Source organism: Pungitius pungitius, chromosome 10 (assembly GCF_949316345.1).
Source record: "Pungitius pungitius chromosome 10, fPunPun2.1, whole genome shotgun sequence".
Taxonomy (NCBI): Eukaryota; Metazoa; Chordata; class Actinopteri; order Perciformes; family Gasterosteidae; genus Pungitius; species Pungitius pungitius.
This window is the reverse complement of record NC_084909.1, coordinates 12,385,498-12,407,523: the sequence shown is the minus strand read 5'-3', so window position 1 is coordinate 12,407,523 and position 22,026 is coordinate 12,385,498. Positions and strand designations below refer to the sequence as shown.

Below are 22,026 nucleotides of genomic sequence, written 5' to 3'. Positions count from 1 at the left end.
TGATTCAAAGTTGCATTTTCCGTTTATTACATTATATCAAGGAAGAAGAGGTCTGCAACAGCTATACTGTACATGGACAGGCAGTGGCAAGCTTCTTCTTAATGTTTGAGAGGAACGCGGCTATATTTATTCATCAACAGGGTTAACACCTTGGTTTTGTTATGCCAAAGAGTTTGAGACAGGCAAGGAGGTCCCAGACCTAAAGGAAAACTCATGGTGCTTACAACAGATGTTTGATTAGATCTAGGACTATGTCCGAAGAGATTCACACCTTCTCCTTCCTCCACGCAGTTGTGTTATGCAAAGACAAATGGGATTCTTCTGCTCAGATAGTTCCCACACAGCTGGTGTCTTGGAACTTCCTCAGAATTAAATCATGATTGGTTTTAGACATTAATCTAATAAAAAATTATGGCATAATTATATTTTGCCATTACAGTAATGAGTAATGTTACATCTGTGATATGCAACTAGTAAATAATGCAGCCAATGATGTGACACTAACACAAATGCATTTATAGGACGTAAGACTTTTCCCAAGTACAGTATTTATGGCTAAAGACGATTATAGTTAACTGTTCTAAGTACGTTTACAGTATATCATGTTTAAACAGTATAAGCTGAACAGCTGGTGAGAATATATTAAATAACATACAGCAGCAAATGCTGCGCATTTATCTGAATAATTATTTCACATTACATTTCAGACACACAGCGCAAGGTCCTTAGAGAATGAATGGGATTTGGTATAGGGATTTTTAGCTAAAGAATTCACAGGTGCAGGGGAGCAGCAGGCAGATTGGTGTTTAAATGTTTTGACCCACGGGGTTCGAATCCCAGTCGTTCCGATCTTTTTTTAAATATATTTTCTTAAATAAATGTTGTCATACGTGGCTGTGATGTAGTGCACTTATACAATCATGAACACTGCAATGGATTTGTGATGCCTTTTGTAGATTTTCACCAATATGTTTGTGAATATGTGACGAATAAGGAAAAACAGACGCAGACATCTGCTGCTGTCGGGTAAATACAAACACGCACGTGTAGGGAAACCAGTAGTTGTAAAAATCAGTAGGGGTGTAACACAGGTGGCAATAGTCCTGTCTTGTTTAGCACAAAATTCCCACCAAAAAACAGTTGTCTTGGTTCACCCTAAACCAAAAGGTTTCCTAGCCGCTGACGGTGTAAAATTGTATAATAAAATTAAGAAAAATTGAAGCTATCATTCATGGTTGAGTGGCCAATTGCTTAACACGGTTGTTTTGTAGTCGACGGTTCGAATCCAAGTTGTGGTGATCTTTTAATGAATATATGATCTTTTATGTATTTCTTCATATGTGGCAGTTATGTAGTGCTCACTTATACAATAGTAATCGCAGTAATGGATATGGGATGCATTTTTAACCTTTTCAGCAATATCTTTGCGAATGTGTGACGAATCAGGTGACCGAGGCAGGAAACAAACACGCACGCCTAGGCAAACCAGTAGGTTCAAAAACCAGTAGGCACGCAACACCGTCATCAGTCCTGTCTTACTTTCACTTTTGATTCCTGTCCTTCCTGTGCGTATTCTCACTTTAGGACACATCGACAGGAAAGTACAGCGTTACTAGTACTCAACAGGGAGTGACCGTTTGACCCTAACTATTGGCTAATTTAATATAAGAACAGCTACTTTTTTTTTTACCGAGATTCTCTTTCCAAACCGTGAGATCATGGCGGATATCTTCAATAACCGCCCGTTTAATGGCCAGGTAAGGATTGCGTGCTCGTGACTTCTCGTGACACCTCCTCACATCAGGATAACATGTTCCTCACGGGCAGGAGGACGGGGGTCTGCAGGACACCAGAGAGGACACCAGAGAGGACACCAGAGACACCGAGGAAGCCAGGAAAGAGTTGGAGACTTGGAAGGTAAGACCTCCTCTCCTGACTGTCTGAGTCTGTCACATAAGTAACGTCACATCTCAGGTTGACGTCACTCCCCGCTACATAACAATTTAAGTAACTTAACCTAGTTGTTGTTGTTATGTTAGCCTAGCGTTAACGTTACTTAGCAACTTATCCTAAAGTAGACTTAATGTAACTGTGTAACTTAGCATAATGCTAGCTAGCCTATTGTTAATACTTATCCTCAAGTAGGCCAGATTACAAATGCCCCGTCTGAGCAGAGATAGGTGTCCCCTTCCCTTTCTGTTACCTCTTAATAATAAACAAGAATATAATACAACTTTTCTCTTAACATTTCCACCTATTTCATATAAGACTAAAGCAGAGAAAGCCGATGATGTGAAGGCCAGAATGATCCTGGAAAAACTGGAGGAAGATAAAGCCAAGTCAAAGGCCCAGCAGGAGCTGGTGGCTCACGGTAAAAAGCTGGAGGAGTGTCAGAAGGAATCCACTGAACGCCTAAACGCAGTGCAGGTACAGTTACTCCTTAACATCTACTGGGAGAAAAACAAGGGATCCACTGCATGCTTTCACTTAATCATTATTATTTTGGGGAGTTTTTCCTGTGCCGATGTGAGGGTTTCGGGACAGAGGATGTTGCATGTGTACAGACTGTAAAGCCCTCTGAGGCAAATTTGTAATTTGCAATTTTGGGCTATACAAAATAAAATGAATTGAATTGAATTAATCCTCTCATAGGCGGAAATCCTGCGGCTTGCTGGGCGCAGACAGAATTTGCTGGACAAACTGAAGGGATATCAAGCTTTGCTGGAAGCTAAGAGGGCCGAGTCTACAAAACTTAAGCGCAAATTCAAGGTGAGAGTTGTCAGTCCATCTACCATATTACTGCACCAACCTGCCACTGCATAGCAGCAACAAAATACAACGTGATAATGCTATAGCAAAACATTGGCATATTTAACAAAGAAAACATTATTGTTGTGTATCATATTGCAGATATATACCCAGGTTCCAGACACAGGGGTAGAGTTCAAGGCTCAGATTAAAGAAGAGATGGACGAGAACAGTCAGCCAATCACAGGAGTGTTTACCATCAGCCAGAGACCCACTGTGCCCCTGCAAGGAGGACAGGCACTTATCACCTTTGAAGAAGAGAAGGGTACACTTTCCATCTTTTATTTTATTTAGATATTAATGAATGAAAAAAGCATAACAAGTTATGAGTCCTAACATAACTTGCTGGGGGGTCTGTCAAATAGCTCACATACTGTATGCAGATGGAACCGTTTTAAAACGACCTCAAGTCAGTACAAAATTCTAGTACAAAAGGCAATTGAGGTGTGTTAGTATGTACAGAGATGACTAAAGGCTGGTGTGTAGAGAGGGTTTGGGTCTGTAGATAGAAACTCCTTCATATGATTGTAGCCTGTTAGCCTGTGATGACACCATGTTTCCCACCTGCAGTGGCCTGTCAGATCCTGAAGAATGCCAAGTGCTCTGTGTCCTGTGGGAACATCAGTTTGGATGTGAAACCAAAAAGAATAACCATGGAACCTACTGTTAAGTTTGAGGTACGTTTTGTAGTCCACCTTCAACAGACACAGTGTCTTATCTTATCTGCTTGCTTTTTCTGGATGTAAATAGTGCTTTGGTCCCAAGTCTTTCCCCATTATAGCAGCCTGGAAAGAACAAACAGACAGACGAGAGAGAGACACAGAAAGACAGAGAGAGACTAGTCCTATAAATCTGTAATCCAACAGGTTTTTGATGAAATGAGATAAAAGTAATACAACAATAATAATATTTTTAAAAAAAATTCAACCAAAACTTTTCAGTATTGCAGCAGAGAAGACGTTGAGCATCATGTGTTGAGCATCTCCCAGCTTAATGCTTCATGTGTTACATACTGCACACATGGTCGGATTTCTTACTGTCCTTGTTTGTGCAATAACCAATGTAGGTCCACCTGGAGGTGTCCAGAAAAGAGCTCAAAGTTTCCGGCATCCCCTGTGGCATGACAGAGGAGCGAATGAAGGAGCGACTGGAAATGAGTTTCTCCAGGCCCAGCAGAGGAGGAGGAGAGGTGGACGATGTGCAGTACGACAGGACCACCGGGGCAGGAGTCATCACTTTCCTCCCCCCTGGAGGTAAAAGTCTTTGGGCCAGAGCTGCACAGCAAACGTGTCTCAGTGGATTTGTGTCGTTAGCACCTGATTTACCCAGGTGGGGGGAGTTTGCAGACAGACATTTTCATATTTTCCCGACGTGTCCTCCCACCAGAGGACAGAGAGTGCATGTCAGAAAATGAAAGGGTGTCGGCGTGTGCCAACCAGTGAAAGCACTGGTATGCTTACCTATAGAAACATGAAGCTGCTGGAGCCAAAAGAGAGAGCGGCAATAAATACTGAAAGGAGGAGATCAACCAGGTGGTGATGTCCAGCCTCGTGTTTGTGGTGTCTGGGATCATCTATTGTTTGTAGTTCCTAAACACATCTCACAATGTCAGCTGTCAACAAGCTGCACTTGTCAAGGGGTAACCCTGATGACCTTGTCTGTCTGTGTAGTTGCTGAGAGCCTGGCACTGAGAGGGAAGTACCGTGTGGATCTGGACTCTGAAGTGACTGTGCAGGTTGGACCCATTTACAAATACCAGCTGTGCAAGTTCGAGGTGAGATCCAGCACTGGTTAAATGCAGCATATTATGGTCTGAATTCCACTGAATGACAGCGAGATGTCTGCTAACTCTTCCTAATGGTAATTACAAAAAATATTACAAAGTCCACATGGTCTTTGTGTTGCCTTGCTAGTATGCAAGAAGAGGAAAAGACTATTTCCTGTTGTAATCCGGAATCTTTGAAAGATTTTAAAATATATTTTATACACTCAGATCAGGTACATCTCCTACCTGTGGTATCAGTGGTTGTTATTAAAAAGTGTATCATTTCAATATCAAATCCCAATCATCTTCACATCAGTGAGATCATCAATAATCCTCTACTGCTGATTCCTTTCAGACCTTCTGTGGCTCTCCTAGGCGTACCATCCTCCTGGAAGACATTGAGGACAAGGGGGATGCGGAGGACCTGCTGGACCACTTGGAGATTCACTTCCAGAAGCCCAGCAACTACGGCGGTGAGATAAAGAGCATCGAGTACACTCCCAGAGGGAAAGCTCTTCAGGCCTTTTTCTCTGAGGACTCAGCTACTGCAGCTGCAACATGAGCTCCTCCTCACCAAGTGTGTCTGTCACCTGTGATTCATTTAATTACAAAATTGTAATCTGTAATACAAGAATATGATATGGAAAATTCAAATTTCATTTATTTGCTGAGAATTGCTGCTGAGAATTCGAAAAGGAGGTTTAATTTTATGGGCAAGGCACTCTACAGTTATCTGGATGGTTTTCCTGACATGTATAGGCAAAGGATTTTGTCAACAGCTAACCTCACAATCACTGGGATCACAAATTTCACTGAGAAAATGGTGTTGGGTTTGATGGAGACAGTCTCTTTGATTCCCTTTTCTTCAGATATAGATATAGCAGTGGTGGTCTGGGTAATATTAGGCTCACTGACCTTCCTGTCCTCACTAGTCAGTCTGTCTTTGTCTTCATTAAATTGTCTAAATGCCAAATCAACCCCAGATGTAGTTTTTTCTTCACTGACATCCATCCATGGATGGCAACTAGTCCAACGTTTCCTAAAAAAATCAATAAAAAACAAAAACGTTTTGGTCCACCTGTTTACTGATGTTTGTCATGTCTAATGAAGAGAGGGAGGTGTGGCAGGCAGTTTTACTGTTCTACAAATTCGACAAATTCACTAGTTTTGTTTAATATACAATTATTGAAATGAAAGGTTAAGCTACATGACAGTCTGGTGAGGTATGTTGTGGTAAATTATTAGTGTAATGCTGCTTATCCTTCAACTGTAAAAGACAATCGTCAAAAAAAGAGATGGCACCAAGGAGGATGCACCTGTGAAGTTCCTTTATTTTATTCAGATCAGTTTTGAGTTAGAATATTTTTTGATTATTTAACATATTATTTGGTTATAACAATATAGATTTGTCTGTTTTTCCCTGATATTCATTTATTCAATTTGATGATTTGGTTTGTTAACAAAAATACATATACAAGCTAAAAAATATTAAGTGTTTATTTATTATTTTAAATTTCATGAATAGTTTTGGCAGTGGGTGCCCTTTTTTTGTGTTAGCACCTGCCCCCCAACATCTGTGCATGTGCCTGGTTCACAGCAACATAGCAGTGAGGCCATGTCATCAGGACTTGTTTAAACTGAATTCTACTTCCGTTGGTATTTCTGCATTTAGTTTGAAGTTTTTCTCTACTTTTCTCTGTCTTGCATGGAGAAATGTCCTCTATTATCACTGTTTTAAAACATTGTGAGATAATCCTAATTAAGATAGAAGATCGTACTTTTGAGACAAAAAATAATATTTATGGGAGTCAAAGTTATGAGATCTAAAATATAAAGATGAAGTCATTATGAGATAAAATACTGTTTGTGACACAGAAAGTTCAAACTATGAAATAGAACGGCTACTTAGAACACTAAGATAGAATGCTACTTATGAGATCAAAATGGTGAGATTAAAAGTCATAACTATAAAATCAAAATTAAATAAGTAAAAATTGTGAGATAGAAAATTGAAGTAATGCAATTAATAATGAATAAATAAATGATTCAGAATAATGAGATAGAGTTATCTTAATTATGAGATGAACTGTTATAATGTGACATACCAGACGCCATTGCTGCTGACCTCCAACCCATCACATCGCCTCCACAAATTGCGTAGCGCTTGCAGTCTCGTGGGGAGGAGAGGAGGGAGCTGCTGTGATTGGTTGAAAATGAGGGTGACATCTGATTGGCTACAGATAGGTCCATATTGAAAAAAAAGTAAATTTGTGGATCTAGTCCGAAAAACAAGTCTCAAAGCCACACGCAAATGTGAAGCCATCCGCAAACTAATTAATCGTAATTTATTCATGTGTTTATAGGAATGTATTTGTAAACCCTTGTGTGAATTTGTTAATCTAATATATTTGTGAAATGTTCCGTGCGCATTTGAGAATTTCGTGTTTGCATTTGTGAGTCATTCTGTGTCCATTTGCAATTATTGACACTGATCTGACCCCATACTGAACTGACTGACTTTGACATCCTAACTTCCTACTGGTCACTCCCCTGCAGATCCCTTCACACGCCACATGTACATACACATGATCACTTTCACATACATTCACAATACAGTTGTGTTGAGAATGGTCATCTGATGTACATTACATTTTTTACATTTCCTGCACTGTGCTTATTTGTCTTATGTTTAATTTTATGCACCACCTTTATTGTATTTTAAGGAATCCGGTGAACAAGGAGAATAGAGTGAAAAAGACAAATATTTTCAGAAGAGAATTGACGATAGTGGTACAGATAGTAAGAGAATGTGGAATGTACTCAATGAAATCATGGGGAAAAAATCTACTTGCACTTCTTTTGTTGAATTGAATGGAGTTTATTTGAAATAAGAAAGCACAAAAAACTCCCGGAAAGATGCTTAATTAGTGATGTACATTAATAAAACATGGATGATTGTGGAAGGAGAGAGTGAGAGTGAGAGAGGGGCTCGGTGTGTCCTAAGAAGTCCCCCGGCAGTCTAAGCCTAGAGCAGCTTAACTAAGGGCTGGTCTGGGCTAACCTGAGCCAGCCCTAACTATAAGCAATATCAAAGAGGAACGTTTTAAGCTTTATCTTAAATGAACTCCTGATAATGATTATTTTGTTAATAAGGTTTCTAACTTTAGAGAGACAAAGAAATGCACTGTTGGTTCCAACTCAAATGAACTAATTGAAAGGTGTATTATGAAAGATAAAATGTGTAGTTTTGAATTTAATCAGGTTAATGTTGTACAGGTGTAAATGTTGTTGAGATCTTTAATTGTTGGTGGTTCTGTTGGTACAGACAACTTGGATAGTCGGCTGTTGAAGTTATCAGCTGGACATATTTCTAAACCAATCTGTCACGTTTTTGACAGATGTCCGATTATTGGTGTGTGTCCAAAACGTTGGAAGGAGAGCAAGATAATCCCTTTACCCAAAGATACAAAAACAACTTTCTGTGGCCCAAATAGTAGACCTATTAGCATTCTGCCTATTCTAAGTAAATTACTGGAAAAGATTGTATTTGAGCAAGTACAAGATTACTTTTCTAACAACAATTTGACTACGATGTTTCAGCATGCTTATAGGAATGGTCATTCCACCTGCACTGCAATGACGCAAATGTCGGATAGCTGGCTAACAGCAATTGATAACTCAATGCTAGTGGGTACATTATTACTAGACTTCAGTGCTGCCTTCGATGTGATTGACCATGACATTTTGATTTCCAAACTCATTAGTTATGGTTTTACTTCATCAGCAATCAGGTGGTTTAAGAGCTAATTGTCAAAGAGTTTAATGGTGCATTATCTTGTAGCAAGTCCCTGGATTGTGGTGTTCCTCAAGGAAGTTGCCTCGGACCTTTGTTATTTTTACGAATGATATGCCGTATATACTCAGTAAGGCTACATTGACTATGTTTGCTGATGATTCTACTCTTTATTATGCAGCCCCCACATGTTCAAAGCTTAATCAGGTTCTGTCTTGTGAGATGAGCAAATTGTATAACTGGATCAAAACAAATTGTTCTAAATATTTCAAAAACTATGAGTATAATATTTGGTTCTAAGCATAGACTATCTGATAATCAGAAAATTAATATACAGGTAAATGGTCAAAATGTACAGCAAGTAAAAAAGGTGAAGCTTCTTGGACTTTGGCTGGATTCCACATTGTCATGGTCTGATCACATCAACAAAGTGGTTGCTAAAATGGGTAGAGCTGTTGCAGTAATGCGTAAATGTGCACAATTTCTAAATTCACAGTTGTTTAGTCGTGTTGTTTGTACATTGGCTTTGTGTCATCTGGATCACTGTTCTGTTGTATGGTCTGCTGCAGCAACCAGTCATTTAAAAAATTACAAGTGGCTCAAAATAAGGCTGAAAGACTGGTTCTTGGTTGTTCTTTGTGAACTAGTGTTGCAGAGATTCATGACCGTCTTGCTTGGCTGGTGGTCAAGCATAGACTATCTGCTAATATGTTAGTATATTTTCATAGAATTATTGTAATGGCAAAAATATATGTAACTCTTCTAAAATGATTCATTTGTATAACCCGTTTATTAATTGCAAGTGCTGAGATGGAAAGGCCATGGTATGAGAGCTGAAGTGTTCTGCACTGATAAATGTCCTCAGCGTCCTAGCTCTATAGACTAAACAAAGTAGGTCGTATGTGTGTAACCAGATTTGTTTTCAAGTGTTAGGAGGGCGAGTCCATGGTCAAAGAACTGATGTGTCTTACATGAACTAGCTGTCCTGAGTATCCTGGCTGTAGAGACTCAACAAGGTGGTCAAGGTTTCTGTTGACGCCACCGATAACTGAACTTGTGTATAACAACTGCCTCGTCCTGTTAGGGGGCAAGAAATTGGTTCATGACAGTCTGCAGAGCATGTAGCTGTTGTGACCTTTCTTCCCTTGCAAGGAAATAAACGGAGAAAGACATATTTGACTCGGACCCTTTGTTTCTTACTTTACGATTGTCTGTGCAAAATCTTCCACCACATTATTAACACCCGGATTCCTAAATTTCTTTATGACAATATAATTTACTATTCAGAGATACATTCACATTACACAAGAGGGGTGAATAGTCATCAGATTTCTTTACCCCTACCTAAATCCGACTCTATGAAGAAGACCGTGTTTTATAGGTCAATTGTGCTTTGGGACAATCTTCCAGTTGGGGTTCGTGAAATCAAGGGAAGAACTGGTTTTAAAAAAAGATTAAGACTGTATTTGTTTTCAACATCATAATATCGTCTGGAATCTTTGTGCCGGGTGTTTTGCATTATTTTCATTACTTTAATCAGTACTTTCAGAATTGTTACTTTTTCTTGCCTTTTGTGTGTATTTATATATGATATATTTGAGTGATTGTGATTACTGTTCTTTTATGTATTTTTTTTGGACCCCAGGAAGACTAGCTGTCGTTTCGGCGTCAGCTAAATGGGAATCCTTTTAAATAAACAAATAAACCTGCCATGTCAAATTCCTTATATGTCCAACATACAATAAATGTTCCTGATTTTGGATACCTGATCATATGAAGATAGACTGAGCTTTTTTGTCTGTTCATGGGTTGGTGTCCACTCAATACAATACAACAGGTGATGGTCAATCATCATTTGGCTTTCATGCACAGATTTCAGCAACCAATCTCTCAGTCGAGGGTCTCCAGCTTGGCACAGTTTCATCCCAAACCCCAAATCGGCCACACCTGTTCAGATCTCCTACACCCTTCAGACTAGTAGGCATGTCTCCATCATGGTGTCTTCCATGACAGATGTCTTCTTTGTGGCCTTGGAGGACTTAGTCTTGTTGTCCTTGTTCTCCTGACATGGAAGATGTTTCTGATGCTATGGGGAATAACACTCCAGGTAGGTTTTGTGTCGGAGCCCTGGAGAAAACAGCATCCCCAAGAAAATTATGTTGCATTTATACTTACAGTGTTTCCCCTACCATTGGAACGATTATCCACTGTTCTCTGCGCATGACGGATGGCTCACACAGACACGTAATTTCTCTTCAGCGTTTCCTATTTCTGTTCAGCAAATCTTTTAAATTAATTTCAGCTTTTTGCTTTTAGCATTCCAGGGGACTGCAAGTTGAATAAAGCTTTGAAGATCAATAGTTGTAAGGGTTAAATAACATTACAACAATAGAAGTTGAACTAGATAAAAGGTATTTACTGCTGAAAATGCGTTGAAATGCTGAGAGGTGAAAGCCAAAAGAAATGAGAAAATACCAGCAAACCGAAAGATGAAACAAATTACAAAGAATTGGCGAAAATACAGATTTGAGAAAAGCTGATGTTGTTGGAAGACTAGAGAAGCCACTACCTGTTGTTATATAGCTTAAGCATACCATTTTACCTGTGAAAATCTATTATTTAAGTTTTTTTCTTTTTACAAACAACACTTGTATGTAAACATTTTATTATCAATCGAGGGTGGTTTTACTTTAGCCGCTATTTGTATTTGTGTGTTAGTACATTATAAGGGACGGAAAAAACAGTCTAAACTTGCAAGTATGTGCATACTTTCGCAAATAAAACTGATGATCCGCCTTCCGGACAGTAGGTGGCGGTAATGCGTGTTATAGTTTATCAAGCGACGTTAATCAAATTCACAAACAAGAGATGACCATAACAACAGCGCATGCGCCACTTCAAGGTGAAAATTGCATGGATCTACTAACCAACGTTACTCGTGTTATGCGAACTAGCCTTATGTGACGGATGTCTTTGTAAACATCTGCTCGAGTAATAGAACATATTACATAACGCTGGCAGATAGAAGTTCGTCGTTTTTTATTTGGGTGTTTACTCTATCCGGCCACTGTCCGCTCTGTAAGTCTGGCAGCTACGTATTTACCGATAGGTAAGTTCGGCTCATTGCTGTTGTTGCCTAACTTTAATTAACACCAGCTAACTTACACTAAGGTGGTCCTATCTGAAGAAGTGCACGATGTTTGGTATCACTGACATACACACTACACTTGGTCTCGCTCCGCCGCAGTCGTGTAGAGTAAAATAAAGATGATGCTGCTTTTCGTCCTTACGGATTGCGGTCGTGACATTAACGCTGTGTGTTCACAGGTAGCTCCTTCCTTCTTCACCTCCCACCTGGACAGTGCAGGGACCACCAGGATGACCAGTGTAAGTCAATGCACACATCTGTGTGTTACTTTTTCCCTCTGAGACACAGCACGCACAGTGCACGCCTAGGACACATCGATCTGCAGAGGCACAGTGTGTACCGATTTAGGAAGATTGCGGTTCATAACCACTTTCAGTCAATTTGTCACGCATTTGTTACGCACCAATCAACACAGTGCAATAGTAAAGTGAACATTTTTAACAAAAAACACGCCCTTCTCTAAAGTATCAAGTGTATATTTGACCTCTTCATGTCTCAGTAGGGAAAGGGTCCTCTCCACAGAGTCCATGTTGCACTGCCATGTCAGACCTCTCTTGATCAACTCTTAGTCCAGAATGATCCTACAGTGTGATCAACAACAGGTGCTGTGCAGCAGAGCCAGGCTGGTCACTTACCTCCCAGGGCTTCATGTGTTGGTATCTCGTGTGGCTGGAATTAAAAGCTTCTCTGCTGCTGGATCATCTGGCTCTGAGCCCCGCGTAGCCAGCACTCCCTCTGAATTGGGTAGGAAATTTGGATTTGAAACATGACTGATGCAATTGAGAAGCATTGGGGCCATTTAACACACAGCTGTGAAAGGGTATAAGAAACAGTTTAATCACTGCACAGTCTCCCTCCCTCGCTCCTCCACTAATGAAATAAATTATTCATTCTGTTTTTATTGCATGACGTACTTTTCTGTTTCTGGACTGAGGACAGTGTGGCCTGATGAGATCATGGGCCCTTGTGGACCCCAGGACCAGCGCTTCCAGCTGCCTGGTAACGTGGGATTTGACTGCCAGCTGCAGATGAAGAGCCTGGCCCAAAGTAAGGTCCCTGACGTGCTGTCTTCCCAGCCCAGCAGTGAGAGTCACAAGTTAATTCTGGCCCAGGTCAACGGAGAATCCTTTGTAAGTACAGTAATGTTTTCACACCATGGAAAAATGTGTCACAAGCCTTGCTGAATGATGTGTCAGTACAAACCTAATTAATAATATTCTATGAATAGCTATTTTTAGCTAAAAAAGTAATTATGAAAAAGTATAGAAATTGTTATTAACGAGAAGAACATGTTTTGTCCATTCAAATTGATGGGAAATATTGTGGAGGCATAATTAATGTTGTAAATGACTGCTATAGTTGTAAACTGCTGGTTTTTACTGAAATATCTACATAAGCGTACAGAGACCAATTCTTAGTGTCGTCTACAGTGGAAAGACCACTCTGGGATGCGGGCCTCCTAGCAGGGCTGGAAAGAAAAAGCTAAATCTCGATGATGGGGAAAAATAACACCGACACTGGACACAGGAAGAATGGGGAAATGTCTTACTGACCGACAAATTAAAATTTTAGTACACAGAGTCACACACCTATTCAAACTCCTAATTCCATATGGTTTTACACATACTCACCTAAAGGATTATTAGGAACACCTGTTCAATTTCTCATTAATGCAATTATCTAATCAACCAATCACATGGCAGTTGCTTCAATGCATTTAGGGGTGTGGTCCTGGTCAAAACAATCTCCTGAACTCCAAACTGAATGTCAGAATGGGAAAGAAAGGTGATTTAAGCTATTTTGTGCGTGGCATGGTTGTTGGTCCCAGACGGGCCGGTCTAAGTATTTCACAATATACTCAGTTACAGGGATTTTCACGCACAACCATTTCTAGGGTTTACAAAGAACGGTGTGAAAAGGGAAAAACATCCAGTATGCGGCAGTCCTGTGGGCGAAAATGCCTTGTTTATGCTAGAGGTCAGAGGAGAATGGGCCGACTTATTCAAGCTGATAGAAGACCAACTTTGAGTGAAATAACCACTCATTACAACCGAGGTATGCAGCAAAGCATTTGTGAAGCCAAAACACGTAAAACCTTGAGGCGGATGGGCTACGAGCACCCCACCGGGTACCACTCCTCTCCACTACAAATGGGACAAAGAGGCTACAATTTGCAAGAGCTCACCAAAATTGGACAGTTGAAGACTGGAAAAATGTTGCCTGGTCTGATGAGTCTTGATTTCTGTTGAGACATTCAGATAGTAGAGTCTGAATTTGGCGTGAAAAGAATGAGAACATGGATCCATTAAGCCTTGTTACTACTGTGCAGGCTGGTGGTGGTGGTATAATGGTGTGGGGGAGGTTTTCTTGGCACACTTGTGGTTCTCAACTTGTCTGGCTCCGGGACCCACCTTAACCCCTTAATGACAAGCAGCGATTCGAGCGGTGTCGCCGGTGAGGACGGACGTTGCGCTGCGCTAGCGGTGTCGCCGGGGGGGGAGGTTGCGCATTCATTGCATATTTGGTGTACGATAATGTTAGATATTGTTTACGTTTGATTATGAATAATTATATTGTTATAAGCATCTGTATATTTATGCCACAGTCTAATCGATGGTCACAACATGCACACTTGCATGTACACATGCAGTCTATTTACTATAACTTCATCGCATTTAACTGCAGGCTAGACAGAAGCTAGATAAACAGCGCCCCCTATAAAACGGTCCCTACTCTTATAGGACACATCTTTAGTTGTTTTATAGAACCTGAGAGGGCAACTCAGGGAGACACTGAAATGCAGCATTCATTGTTTCCAGTAAAGAAGAAAGGATGCTCCTCACCCCCAATGTAATCTCTCTTTCTCAGGATGTCCATAGAGCTGACCAGTACTTTGACAGCTCCAGTCTGGAGTGTGCTGTACAGTGCTGCCCTGAACCTCTAAAGAAAGGTAGTGAGAGTGCACTTAGTAACACACACAGAAGTGTCCTGAGTTATTTATTCTGCATTGACTTTCTTCTGCTTTTCCTGCTGATGAGAAGTGGTTCCTGTCTGATGTCTTTTTCCTGATGTGATGGACAGATTTTCAGTCCATGTTCCCTGAAGCACCATCCACTGTTATGATGGTGGTCACAGTGACCCAGAAGACCCGTAACGATATGACATCGTGGTGTGCTGAGGTGGAGCAGGAGAGGGATCAGATGCTCAACAAGGTGAGGTGGGATCCGCTCCTAAATGTAATGGCTGTTGCAAGGCGCAGCGTTTCTGTAATTTTTCTGAAAAGTGAACCCAAAAACGTAAATCCTTGGTTGAGGTAATAAATAATTTGGCCCCTAATTAAGTGTTGAAGGATCAACTTGTTGAACTACTGTTCTCTAAAAACCTAAAAGATTAATTTTAAGCAGGCCACAACAAATATTTCTGCTTGGTCTCAGAAAGGTTGGACCAAATAATTGAATACTATATTGTAAATATCTACACATGTTTCCTATTTATAGGACTGTTACTGACTTGATAAACCTTTTATTTATGCTGCCTCTGTGCTACTCTGAGATCTGTTGATGAAAAGTGCAATATAAATAAAATTATTATTATTATAATTATTATTATCTCTAACATTAAAGGCCCTAAAATCAGCATTTATTAAATGATGATGATAGAATTTACAAGATCAAAGTTATCCAAAGTGAAATAGTCCACTTCAGTTACTGCTTTATATTCGTTCACGATAGGAAGCACAAACTCGTGTCATTAAGGCAGATCTCTCACTGCCTTAGATGTGCTGATGTCCAAAAATATGTCAGGATCCCTCCATCTCAGCACCAGTTACCTGTGGCAGGATTAGGGCTGCTGTTCATTTATGCTAACCGTTTTAGATGTGTAATGCTTGAAGTGATTGAAGGTTAGGGTAACAAGTCTCTTTGTTCCCAGAGCACAGGAGTGGCTTTACCAGCTATAGGGTAAATGTCTCTATTAAGCCCATGTCCCATACGAGCCCAGAGTCAAATAAAAACCTCACTTGATAATCAATACCAATGTTTAAATATCAGCGATACTGCATGGGTCAATTCATTCTGGATAGACCTATATTCTATCCGTAACAATTACTTTTTGAATTACACTTCATTTTATGTTTGTGACAACTTGAGTTTAGGGTCATAGCAGCAGGTAACTTGTAGTAAGAGGAAACAATGTAGAATGTCATTCCTGGCAGAAGATTATGGAGGAGACAATTAAATGTATACATTCAGCATCAGATTGGACGCTAAAGACGGTAAATCACCAGCAGACACCAAATGCACTAAAGCGACCAAGTTGTTTCTCTGCTTTGCAGTTTTGTGATGGAGCACAGGAGATCTGCCACGCTCTGCAGATGGAGGGCTTCTGGGCTGACTTCATCGACCCGTCCTCAGGCTTGGCGGTAAGAAGTGTTGTAAGAAGAACACTTTGTAAAGGATGTGTTCCAAGAGAACTTTGTGGGCAGAAATCTGACTTTCAAACCAAAACACATAAGACAAAAATCCACTATCTTGAAAGGGTTTCGGTCTGTATAAAATTGGTGGCTCTGACGTGTATGTCCATCACCAGTTTTTGTATGTCTTATTTGCAGAGTAGTGTCAAAGTGGCTGAAGAAAATCGTTAGGTAATTGGTTCATACCAATTTGAAGCCGAATCCAAAATGGAACTTGCTGTTTGCTCTTATTTTATCTGCTATCATTGATATGACTGAGAAATCTTTTCTCAGTGCAGTTGTAGTGCCAACTAATGCCCAAACTTCTTCTAAGTCAACTGTGCAGCGATGTGCATGTCGATGAAGGGTAATGAATGATGAGTCCAAGGAAAGACTCACCTGACCAACTAGATGGTATGTTACACTGACCACCTGAGAAGCTTCAGTGGAAACTGTCTGGAGATGGGATTGGTTTAACCATCTGTCAATCAGATAAGATAATCCTTAATTAGTCCCGCAGCGAGGACATTTCCATGATTTGAAGCCGGATGATGGGTTTCATGTAAAATGTGATCCTGAGATTCTCACATTCTCTTCAGACATGGTGAGAAACAACCGGCACAACAAGCGTAAGGATCGATGTGAACATAGCATAAATAGTCAATGGGTCGGCTTCTAAAGACATTTTCAACTAGTCTGGCCAGTTAGACTTTTTCAAGTACTGAGTGAGTAGCTTGGTATTAATGTGCTATAGTGTACTATACTGTACTACTGCACAGCACGTCACACTCGAACCAGAGTATCATAGGTTTAATGAAAGTTCACATTCACACAACAACATCCCGACTGTTTGCCATCGGAGCTTGCAAATGGTGGAATGAGCTCCCCAATGATATCAGGACACCAGAAAGCCTCTAATATGAGGGGCCGTTTAGGACTTAACTACTGAGACACTCTCTCACACACACACTACTGAGACACTCAACCTACACATGGAGGAAAGAAGGCCTACGAAGGCTAAATGTTGACAAACCGACTGCAGAAATTTTGCTTAAACAACTAATTTCTTGTCTGAAAAAGTCCTAAAAAAGTCTACAGGTTAGTTAAAATGCTCATTTCCAGGCCTGGAAAAGTAATGGAAAAAAATGAAATCACAAAAGTATTGGAAAAGTCATGGAAATTTGTTATATTTATATTTTCACGTGGTTCATTTTAAGATACGTTTCAATGGTTTTAAGAGAGACTTAAATATGAGCAGGACGCTCTCATACTTGCAGCGCAAATAGTGGACACCGTGGTTTTGTGAACGCAACTTAAGTGAACCGTTCAATGGCCATAAAAACAGTATCTCAGGAATCATCCACTGTGCCAGGGACATGTAGATTTTACCATGGTCAGCTAACGCTACATATGGAAACGTGCATTTCATGAGTTGGGACAGAGACCCGGGACGAGCAGACTGTAAGTAATGTGGAGGCAGGACGGTTAGATATTTTAAACATGGAGAGCGGCAACGAGCCGTGCTAAAGGAAGCAGTGCGCCGCTGCTAGCGAAGCTGCTACAGGAACCACATCATAGGGCGACTGCTAGCGAAGCTACACGCCGAGCACTACGTCTCTCTTCGGCCACCGCCTCCGTACGAGACACCGACATTTTCCGACGCGCTGCTCGTCTGCTGGCGGAAGTTCCAAGTTATAAACCGGGTGTGTGGCGTTGTTCCTTCGGTGGTGTTTGTCAATGAGCTGCAGACACGTAACTTTATTTTCTTACGCGAATGACAGGAGATCGTTTGATTATTTTCGTTTGGTCTTTATTTTACGCTGCAAAGCGTCAACTTAAAATACTATTACATTGTCACACGGTAGATAAACGATATGCTCTCGTGCCTCATGCCGATCTTCTGTGTTGCACCTACTGCCATTGTGACGTTAACACATCGAGACACATAAGGGGCGTTGGTTCAGGCACTCTTTAGGCAGCGGTGTGTTTCGTTTTAGCACTGGTATCAGGAAAACGCCTAACGATACTCATCCATAGTGGATAATTGTAAACATAAAAATCATACTTTACTAATTTAGTTTGAAGTCATGGAAATCCGTTGGTCAAAATGTGTATGAACCCTGTAAAATGACATTCTGGCACTTGAATATTGTAGTATTTTTATAAACCTGGACCTACAAAAGGACGGGCAAGATTGGCGCTTTTGGCTGTTCAAAATCAGCCCTCTTCGCTTCCGCCTTCCGGTGTAACTGAGATGCCTTCCGTATGCTAGTGAGATGGTATTGGTGTCTCAGTAGTGTGCGTGAGAGTGTCTCAGTAGTTAAGTCCTAAACGGCCCCTGATACTCTAAAGCTAAAACACACCTCTTCCTGACACATACTTGGACTAGGCAGAACTTTAGTAGTTGTTTTAAGATGTCTTTTATAGCACTTCCGTTGTTCTGTTCCCTCTTGGTTGAATGCACTTATTGTAAGTCGCTTTGGATAAATGTAATACAGGCTGTTTTTTATGAGGGGCCGTTTAGGACTTAACTACTGAGACACTCTCACACACACTACTGAGACACTCAACACTCTCACACACACTACTGAGACACTCTCACACACACTACTGAGACACTCAACACTCACACACACTACTGAGACACTCTCATACACACTATTGAGACACTCTCACACACACTACTGAGACACTCTCATACACACTATTGAGACACTCAGACAGCATCTCTTTATACAACATGAGAGCATCTCACTATACAATGTGAGAGAATCTCAGTATACAGTGTGAGAGCATCTCAGTATACAGTGTGAGAGCATCTCAGTATACAGTGTGAGAGAATCTCAGTTACACCGGAAGGCATCTCAGTTACACCGGAAGGCGGAAGCAAAGAGCGCTGATTTTGAACAGCGCAATGCGCCAATCATACGCCCTTCCTTCATATGCCTTGAAGTCTGCGGTCGCCCGTCCAAGTTTATAAATACTACCATAATCAAGGGACGGAATGTCATTTTAGGACGTTTTCAGGCGAGAAATTAGGTGTTTAAGCAACATTTCTGAAGCCATCGTAAAAAATTCCATGGAGGATGTCTGAGACGTGAGGCGTAGTTAACGGGACCATCTGATGCCCCCAGCACCGGGCGGTCAGCCTCATCTCACGCCGCAGACAGCAGCCTGTTCTCGGCCAGACTTCTGTGAAATTGACTACTTGTATTAGGGGGATGTTGGACCGTCCTGATTTGCAATGCCCTGACGCGTATTTGTCCTCCTTTATTGGAGTTGCGCTGGGAAAACTGTCGCCCCCCCCCCCCTCTCTGGCCGTAACGTCCGCGCCACCCCCGCTAACCTGAAACGACTTTGACACCCCTGATTTAGAGCCTCACGAAATGTCCTTTTTTATGGTGTTATGGATATGGTCACCCTACATTGTATCTACTTTTCCGCAGCGGAGACACGTGTGGATCTTACAATAGAAATATTCATTAAATTAATATTTGGATTTTAATGTATTATTTAATCGATTATTATCCTTCGCTTTGAAGCTAATGCCCTGCTGCCGGTTTCCATGACGATCTCCCCACAAGACGTTTAATAAAGACACGATTAGTTTTATTCCACAATGATAGACAGTACAATACGCGCGCACACTATGGATACAGTATAGTTTACGTATAGTTTATTAAGGTTATGAATTTAAACTCTGCTCGCAAAATAGCCATTAAACAAACACCAGTCTCAGATTAGAGGTTATGAACACTCATCCTAGTTATACTAACGTATATATAACCGCTACGGAAAAGTGGATCGAAGCGGAGCATTTCACGGAAGTCTGGCCGAGAACAGGCTGCTGTCTGCGGCGTGAGATGAGGCTGACCGCCCGGTGCTGGGGGCATCAGATGGTCCCGTTAACTACGCCTCACGTCTCCGACATCCTCCATGGAATTTTTTACGATGGCTGAATGTTAACAAAACCAACCGCAGAAATGTTGCTTAAACACCTAATTTCTCGCCAGAAAACGTCCTAAAATGACATTCCGTCCCTTGAATATGGTAGTATTTATAAACTTGGACGGGCGACCGCAGACTTCAAGGCATATGAAGGAAGGGCGTATGATTGGCGCATTGCGTTGTTCAAAATCAGCGCTCTTTGCTTCCGCCTTCCGGTGTAACTGAGATGCCTTCCGGTGTAACTGAGATTCTCTCACACTGTATACTGAGATTCTCTCACACTGTATACTGAGATGCTCTCACACTGTATACTGAGATGCTCTCACACTGTATACTGAGATTCTCTCACATTGTCTAGTGAGATGCTCTCATGTTGTATAAAGAGATGCTGTCTCTGTTTTTACATTGTTATACCGTCACCATTACGTATGTTAATAATTAACAGCTAGCCTTTACCCAGAAATATTAAGTTAAACCATTTCATCAATAAAAATAAAAAAAGACCAACACCTTTTTAAAGCTCTAATAGATTAGGGCCTACCCGCTTCACTTTAATCATCAGCAGGCTGATCAGTAACACCAGAGAAGTTGGCTAATAAGGAGTTGTAGCATTTCTTATGTTTAAAAGACTTCCACTACACTGCTGTAAATCAAAGCTAATGGGTCCATGACCATGAACACACGCAGTGAAGGATGGATTTACCCGGGTTTGTGCATTGGTAACCTTCAACTATAGCACTCATTCTGTAGGTTGACTGTTAATGACGAATCAAAAAATAAATCCATTTGTAGCATCCTCCGTCAACATTCAAAGCAAACATAGTTGGTCTGTTCTTCTGGAGATGGATGATGATGAATGTGTTCCTCCCCAGTTCTTTGGCTCGTATACCAACAACACCCTTTTTGAGACTGATGACCGGTACCGCCACCTGGGCTTTCAGATTGAGGACCTGGGCTGCTGCAGAGTGATCCGACACTCTCTGTGGGGGACACATGTCTTTGTGGGGACAATGCTGACCAGTGCTCCACCCAGCAGCCTCATTATGAAGAAGCTGCAGAGCAGCTGAACACAATGATGTAACACCATTTTTAAGTACATTATCAACTGCCTTCTTTGTGGTTTTGCAAGATGTATACGTTTTTTCTAGATTAAAATCTCACAGGAAAAAAGCTGCTGACTTCATATCAATGTCGTTCTTGACTACACTGTCAACCATCTGCCTCATTATTCGATTGGGTTGTGTGAACAGTATTTCATGGCATGAATGCTACTGTAGCTGTGAGTACAATGTAAACTCCAGTCTAACATCTTAAAATGTACATCAAGCAAGAGAAAATAGATCCTGCTTCCGAACTTAGCAAAATGCATTCCCTCTTAGGGAACTCAAGCTGCGTAAAAACGCTGTGGGAACGCCTCTGCGTGACCGCGTCATGAAGCACGTGTGAAATCTTAACTGATGGCGAGCTGGTACGTCATTGGCGGGCGACTAGTTAGCTAGTTAGTGGCTGAGCGGTATTGTATAGCGCGTCACACTCGGGCGGGACTGGTCTGAGGACGGCCACCGCGAAGAAGGCTTCGTCCAATAAGCCCTAACGCCTTAGGGGTCAGGGCCCGGAGAGTGATCCCCACCGGAGGGGCTAGGGTGTCACCGCATTTTTTCGGTGCTCCCTTCTCCCCGGTGCTCTCCGGGAGTCGGTTGTCCGTTGTACCCGCCGCCGCTTCGGGGCACGACCGGGTCCAGCGAGCGTGAGCCCGAGGGCCGTTCTCCCCTCCGAGGAGGGCCGAGGCCCGGGGACTGGAGACTCCACCCCGAGGTGGTGGAGCTCCTGTGGAGAGGCGGTCTTACCGAGGTAGACCTGTTTGCCTTCATAGAGACCACTCACTGTCCTCTGTGGTTGACCCGAGTAAGGTTCGCGGACCTAATGTCGCTCCTCGCAGGTCCTCCGTTGGAGATTCCCATCAGGGTGGACATGCTGTCTCAGGCGTCGGGGTCCATCGTTCACCCCCGCCCCGAGCTATGGAGACTATGGGCGTGGCCCTTGAGGGGACCCGCCTCTTAGGATCCGGTCTCTCTCGACTCCGCTACAAGGAAGGCGTATGCCGGTGGAGGCTT

General features: G+C 41.7%; 2 protein-coding genes across 5 annotated transcripts; both read left to right on the top strand.

Moving 5' to 3' along the window:
* The first annotated feature begins 1,501 nt into the window (after window positions 1-1,501).
* On the top strand, window positions 1,502-10,094 carry nmi (N-myc (and STAT) interactor). The gene is made up of 9 exons (XM_037489456.2): window positions 1,502-1,757; window positions 1,828-1,917; window positions 2,269-2,427; window positions 2,653-2,769; window positions 2,911-3,073; window positions 3,379-3,485; window positions 3,875-4,061; window positions 4,479-4,582; window positions 4,929-10,094. The coding sequence occupies exons 1-9, from the start codon at window positions 1,719-1,721 to the stop codon at window positions 5,133-5,135; spliced, it is 1,173 nt and encodes a 390-aa protein (XP_037345353.2). The 5' UTR covers window positions 1,502-1,718; the 3' UTR covers window positions 5,136-10,094.
* A 1,130-nt stretch (window positions 10,095-11,224) lies between these two features.
* On the top strand, window positions 11,225-21,095 carry mmadhcb (metabolism of cobalamin associated Db). Of its 4 annotated transcripts, none has more exons than XM_037489430.2 (8): window positions 11,225-11,475; window positions 11,694-11,753; window positions 12,102-12,258; window positions 12,454-12,644; window positions 14,383-14,464; window positions 14,596-14,726; window positions 15,848-15,934; window positions 20,785-21,095. In XM_037489430.2, exons 2-8 carry the CDS (start codon window positions 11,745-11,747, stop codon window positions 20,977-20,979), a joined length of 852 nt encoding a protein of 283 aa, XP_037345327.1. In that variant the 5' UTR covers window positions 11,225-11,475; window positions 11,694-11,744; the 3' UTR covers window positions 20,980-21,095. The 4 variants fall into 4 exon arrangements, with proteins under 4 accessions (XP_037345327.1, XP_037345328.1, XP_062421244.1 ...); XM_037489431.2 differs by having other exon boundaries at window positions 11,226-11,475; window positions 12,117-12,258; XM_062565260.1 differs by having other exon boundaries at window positions 11,232-11,268; window positions 12,117-12,258.
* Window positions 21,096-22,026: the final 931 nt, after the last annotated feature.